We start from the raw sequence: 6,940 nt of genomic DNA on the forward strand, positions 1-6,940 counted from the left end.
TAGGACTCTCATAATGTTTTATTATGTAGATTGTTAAAAATAATTGTACTGAGTAATAGAATAATGGTGTAAACCCTTACTACCACAGATGAATTGTGCAAAGGAAAATTTGAAATTATTAAATTTTAAGTTCAGTATTTTAAAGGCAGTTTTATTAATTATAAATTAATGCAGAAATTCAAAATAAGTTTGTCCAACACAGGAATGGAGAAAAGCTACTTTAATTAATAAATAAGCATAGCTTGTAATTAGTGTGTCAACTTTTTGTGTGTAAATTGATGTTTCCAAAGTACTAAAAATATTTCTCACTTTAGGAGCTCTGTGATTTTCCAAAAAATCTTTTTAAAGTATTAATTTATTTTATAATCCTTCAGAACATTTGTGTAAACTGTCAGCAGTTCTCTTTTAGTGGACCCCATTTAATTTATTTTCTGATATATTTCATTAACATATCTTATTTTATGATGTTCATATTAAATTTTATGCTATGTGTTTTGACATCATTTGAAGAACCATATTTATTTTCAGAGAAAATTACCATTAGTGGAAATATTAATGTGTACCTGTTAAAAAATGGCAACTCAACAGGAATGATTACGCTTAGACTAGTTAACAAGCAAGCCATACTAAGGAGAGATTTTAAGCTGTAAAATGCAAGAATCCACAGGGAAAATATATAAACATATATATACAACTACACATACACAGGTTTGTTTACACTGCCTTCCCAAAGGGAGATTAAGAATATTAGTAGGTGGATTGCTCTCAAGACTTTTCTCCAGTTTCTAAACCCACTAATAACTAATATTTTTCTCTTATGGTAGCAAATAATGCATTCAACAATGTCCTGTGGTCTCTGTATCCATTTTCCTACAACGGATACCATTAGCTACCTAGGTTGAATGTATGTCTCCCTTACTTGTTAAGTTTCAACATAGAATAGAAATCTTAATTTGGTTGAGCTTGATTATAATTTGTAAGGAAATTTTATTGATATGGTTTGTCTACCAAGTCACATTTAAAATGTATAAATCATGACTTATGTTCTTTATGTCATCAAATATAGGATCATAGGATAGAATAACAAGCTATCTTACTAAGGGCACAACAAAACTGAATAAAATGCCAAAGCACAGCAGTTTAAGAAGACATCAAAGAACAAAAAGGCAGGTATCTGTGTAATAGAACTGGGACTGGAACCCAGGCAAGATTCGTAATGCCATATTTCTTCCTTGCATACAAAAATAACTTAGATTGAAAACATCTCATTTTGAAGGAAAGATCATCTAGAACTAAAGGACAGATTTCTGAAGATTTGTTTGGTTTAATGATATATAACCTGCATAGGTAAAGCATCAAGAGGGGAGAAATATTTAGAGATTACATTATTGACTGTTTACTAAAGAGTAGGTGTTCCTGGTGATTGTGATTGTTTTACACTTTTTGATATCTTGCTAGGACATTGCTCTTCTATTCTATGGTAGAGTTAGGTGTCAGTTTCCTTAGTGTCAATGAGGCCTTTGCTACTTACAGGAAAACATCTGCAAGAATAGCTCATGTCTGCCTAAGCTAGTAACAGAATTTGGACACTAATGTTGTGTGTCTCCAAATTTCCTTAATCTGCTATGCACTTTTTTTGCAAATCATTCAATTGTATTATTTAAAAAATAATATTATTTAAGTATTAATATTATTTAAAAATGATATTTAAAAATATTCTTTAAAACTTCTAGATTTGGAACCAAAAGATCCTCAATTATTTTAATTAAGCATTTCATAAATATGTTTGCTAAAGGTAGATGTTTATTAGATTAGTCTATGTATATTTGCATACCAGATTAATTTCATCTCTTTTTTTCAAAAGGATGGATTTTGTGATCCCTGAATCCAGCAGGAAAATTGTCTGTTTATTCAGTTGGTCTAAAGTATCTGTATTTCTCACATTCCCTATGAGGTCTTTATGGGATATGACACACTTCAGGCCAGAACTTTTCTACTGTTTTGCTAACATGTTCTCTAATTTGATGGGGGAAGGTTTTTTATGTGAATCAGGTTAGCACAAAATTTGGTAGAGAAAGGAAAAAATCTTAAAGACACCATCGTCAACAAAGCCAATGCTTATGAAACACACACACACTTTATCACTCTCAGGAAGCACAGTGTTTTGTAATTTTAACTCCAAGATTAAAAATAAAAATCCCTCTCAATCCTAGGTTCTCATACAGAGCTTCTTAAAAAAAATCCCTCCCCTCCCCACCCATCAGTGTGACTAGAGTTTAGAAGCCATTTGAATCTACACATGAATGCAATAGAAAAATATTCATGAGTGGGTATCCCTAGATTTACTCCATTGTGTGCTCATTGATGTGTTTCAATTCTAGTCCCTGCAATCCACAGTATACTGCCTTCCTGGCCACAAATTTAGGGTATCTGCTGTCATGACAGCTAGTTTCTTCTACAGCAGGGTCTCCCAACCTCAGCACTATTAATATTTTCAACCAGATAATTATTTGTTGTGGGGAGCTGTCCAGTGCACTGTTGGATATTTACAATGTAGACACTCTACCCATTATACTCCAGTGTCACCACCCCCTCACACCCAGTTTGGACAACTGAAAATGTTTCCAGACATTCCCAAGTATCCCTGGGAGACAAAATGGTTAATAGTTGAGAATCACTATTCTAGGGAGTAAAAACAAACGACCGAAATACAGAAGAAGAAGGAGGACATTTCTGGTAAACGTATTTTAAGATGTTTTAAGCTTTCCAGGAGGATTTTTATAGTAGAAGAGTCCGACAATTTTCCCTTGTAAGAGAAGTAAAGACTGCAGTGCTGTAGAGTCAGGTCCCCATCATTTCAGGTCTGATCTCTTGCCTCTGGCTTCACTGTACTTGCTCTTTTGGAGGTCAGCTTGTAATAATTTCAGTTTCTTTTGAATCTCAGTCAGAATACCTATTTTCTGATCCAAAAGGGACAATAACTGGTCAATGCAAAAACCAACATCATAGCTCACCCTAGCAGCTGTCTCCAGGTGGCTGTTCCTTGGCCATTGGCTCGATTCTTCCCATGAAATTGTTGTGTCCTCCATTAACGGAGCAGATAATGTCTCCATTTCTTTAGTCTCTTTCTCCTCCTCAGTCAGTACACAAGGCATTTTAACAAATCCATTCCTTTGAGGGGACATTTCTGAATTTCTGTGATTTTTCAACATCCTTGACGACTCCTGCTTGGGCCTGAAAGCTCGAGGTAGCTGTTTAACTCGATTTGCGTATCTTAAAGTGTTGAGGGTGTTTTCGCAAGAGGCCATCCCAGGAGAGATAGTAGCAATCATACAAGTGGAGGAATTCTGGCCTATAAAGGAGTCCCGGAGCACCTGTGTGAGTTTGCTGGCTCTGAATGGGGTATAAGACTTGTTCTGACCCAAAGCCCGAATGCATTCCTTGAGCGCGAGGAGGCTCTTGTTAATCTCTGCTGCTTCCAGCTGCCTTTGTCGGGTGACCTTGGCAGTATCTGCTCCCCTTTCATTCCCAGCTAAATCAACAAGGGAAATCTTGCCATGCAGTTTCCCTTTTGACTTGAGGACGATCTGGAACACGGCGTGGCTCCTGGAAGAGTGGGCATTGACGGAGGTCTGCCCAGAGGTCCGGCAGCCATTTCCTAGTTCCACAAGGTTCAGCACATCCTCCACACAGCACACCTCCTGCTCCTGCAGCCCAACCACTTTCATCTGCTGATTGCCATCCTCAAAGACTTGCAGCTGCTTTTTCCTGTTCAGCAAATCATACACCTTCCCCCTATAAATCTCAAAATAGGTACCATAGACTTTGAGGTCTAGTTGCTCATAAGCTGAGGCTTTGAGCAGGAGGAATACATCCTGAGCTACCAGGGCATAAATGCCTTGAGAACAATCTTGATCTCTTCCCGAAAAGGCCCCGCCCATGGTGTGCGTTTTCCCACTGCCTGTCTGCCCGTAGGCAAAGCAGGTGGCCATGCCCTTGTGGAAGATGGACTCCACCAGTGGCTGGGCGGTAAACTGGTACACCAACTCGTTGGAGGCAGTGTCATCAAAGGCATGGTCGAAACAGAAGGTCTGGTTCTCCAGGTAGCGAGTGAGGTCCACCTTTTGCTTGGACTCGTGCACCATGACCACGTTGTCCGAGGGGATGGTGATGATATCCAGGTCCTTCATGGTGGTCTCCTGCTGGTTGAGGGGCCGCTTCCTCACGCAGACGCAGATGCGGTGGTCTTCCCGCAGCTCAGTGCGGGACATCTGGCGGTAGTTCAGGTGCCTGCGGCACTCTTCAATCAGGCACATAATCTTGTAGTTGGGGTTTCTCCTGTTGATGTCCAGTGCGTACTGGGCTTGGATCTCCATCTGCAGCCGCCGGCGCTTCTCCCGTTGCTTTTGCAGTTTCTCAATCGCCCGTAGGCAGGGAGACTTCTTCGGCTTCATCAGGCAAGGTTTGCTGGGTATCTGCACAGCCAGGCTGTTCCCTGCGGGCGTTTCGTTTTTCTGGGGGCTCGCGGCAGTCCACTGCTTGGTCATACGCTGGTCCCCGATGGCTGAAGAAGGCACCAGGGGCAGGGGAGGCAACGACCTGAGCGGTGCATGCTGTTCAGAGCAGGCCAGTGCTGGATTCAGCAGCAGTATGGTCTCCAGATCGATCTTCTTGCCTTTTTTAACTCCCTTTTCAACCCACTCCACTGTGACCCATGAGTTTTCTCTTCTGATCTCTGTGATCACAGCGAGGTGGATACTCCGGTCGCTGCGCTGGATCGCCACGCAGTTGCCCACTTGCATATCTCGGAATTGCAGCTTCAAGGGTTCCAAGGGCAAGGGGCCCAGGGATTCAGGGAGGCATAACTGGCTAGCCATGGTGAATGACCGAGGTGTCAGGGCTCGCTTTGCCGGGGCCCTTGGGGTTGGAACAGCAGGACCTGAGCCCAAGTCGGTGTGAAGCATCCAGGGCATTGAGCGTGCTTGCGGTTTGCACCTGCCTTTATGAGCCAGGAACGCTAAAGCTTAGCCTGCGGCCTCTGGCGTCACAAAGGAGAAAAGGCAGCAGAGCTTGGGTCTCTAGGTGAAGGTGGTGGAAAATCCTGTTCATGGCGCCAGGTGCCAGGTGCAAAGGCATCTCTTAGAGAGAAATTGTTCTCTGCCACTGAGAGTGTAGGAATCGGAGTTGGGCTTGGGGGATATGTTCCAGGGACATTTGTAACTCAGCTTTAGAAACATCCATTCTCTCTTTCAGTCTTGACCTGAAATCTCAAACCTAGGTGCTGTGGTTTGAGAACTGGTGATTGTTGCCTTAAACTTCAACTCTCCAGGCATCACCCAAGTGAATGTCAGCTGTTTGAAAATCACAGACTTCTAAGGACAGAATGCAGAGAAACTCCTCAAAGCTGTCATCTTTCTTCTGTCCCATCCTCCTCCAATACTTGTTTACCTTTAATAGTCACAAGTTGTTTCAGTTTAATGGGACTTCTCTTTACAAACCAAAAGGAGTTAAACGTAGCTGCTTCTTTTGTTAATTTGCTAATATGGAACTTCCTTTGGTGCAACATGTGGTTTTGCAAACACAGATGTTTATTATATTTCAGGTGGCTTTCATAGCTATAACGTGAGTTTGTTGTACTACCATCACCACTATTTTTTAAATTATTTCAGTAATTACCTTTCCAAATTCCTGCAGTAATTACACTTCCAGCCTCATTATCCATTTGTTGGAGAGAAAGGAGAGACTTTTGGTGGAAAGACTTTGTCTTGTACTCCCACCTTACCCTAAAATGTGTGTGTGTGTCCCCTTTTAAAAGTCAAGGGTCAGGTTGGGGTGGTTAGGGGAAATAGAAAGGCAGCTAAGATGATCAGAGGCAAAAATGGAGAAAAATTGATATGCGTGTGAAGAGAGAATAAGGCCAGGAAAACTCACTAAAAGGGACTCAAAACATTAACCAGATAAAACTAGAGAGCCAGAAAGGATTCATCAGAATTAATGAGTTAATCAGTTGAAGCTCTAAAGGCCAGAAGCAACTTGGAATGTCCAGATATTCCCCAGATAGAGAAAAGTATCTGAGGGTGGCCCATGTCTTCATTGTGTCAATTAGATGATGCTATTATAAGATTTACTTTAGCCTGCTAAAAGGCCCAGTTTATTCTTTAATTTAACCTATATGCTGTTTCTTTCTCCTCCTCCAGCTCCTAATCAAGTAATTTTGTAACCAGGGCAGGAGACAAACATCATAATTAATTTTCCCGAAATGCCCAGATATAAACAGTATAGTAAGAGCAGGAAAGATTTCATCTTCAAGCTAAGATCCCATTCTAACAGCCAGGAAGTTAGGAAATAAGATTCCTAACATACTCTTTAACAAACAGACAATAACTCAGCCCACCTTGAGGGCAGGGTGGGTGGTCTTGATTGATCTTGATTGATATGTTCCCAGAGGGAAGCTGCTGTCCTGGGGAGGAGCCAGATCAGTATATTTCTTGTGTTAAGTTAATTTTGCAGAATTACCTGGAGGACTGATAATAGAGAAGAGGAGACATGATGTCTCTCACCAGAGAGAAGCATCTTGAGACCATATGACAAGTCTACACCCCCTACCCCTTTGTCACATTCCTGAAAAATCCTTAAAAGAGGGAACCCCCAACCTTGCAGGGCACCTCTTTTCTGAGAACACCCACACTTTTCTCTCTTTAAGTGCATAACTTTAAGTAAAACTCTTAGTCTGCTTCAGTACTGTGTCTCTGCCCTTCAGTTCTTTGTTGCAGTAGGTACAAGAACTGAGGAAAATAAACTCAACACCTCCAACAAAAATATATTTGGTAAGAGTGCAGATTTTTTCTGTAGGGTGATTTGCTTGCAAAACAGCACCAAAATGACATCTGCTGTGGAATAGACCAACATGAGGGTGAAGTTTATGTTTAACTTCCCTTCC

General features: G+C 41.2%; 1 protein-coding gene across 1 annotated transcript; it reads right to left on the reverse strand.

The window, feature by feature from the left end:
• Nucleotides 1–2,738: 2,738 nt before the first annotated feature.
• On the reverse strand, nucleotides 2,739–5,000 carry KIF2B (kinesin family member 2B). Its single transcript, XM_017668868.3, has one exon. The coding sequence runs from the start codon at nucleotides 4,971–4,973 to the stop codon at nucleotides 2,853–2,855; it is 2,121 nt and encodes a 706-aa protein (XP_017524357.3). The 5' UTR covers nucleotides 4,974–5,000; the 3' UTR covers nucleotides 2,739–2,852.
• Between the last annotated feature and the right edge of the window lie 1,940 nt (nucleotides 5,001–6,940).

This window comes from Manis javanica, chromosome 4 (assembly GCF_040802235.1).
Source record: "Manis javanica isolate MJ-LG chromosome 4, MJ_LKY, whole genome shotgun sequence".
NCBI lineage: Eukaryota > Metazoa > Chordata > Mammalia > Pholidota > Manidae > Manis > Manis javanica.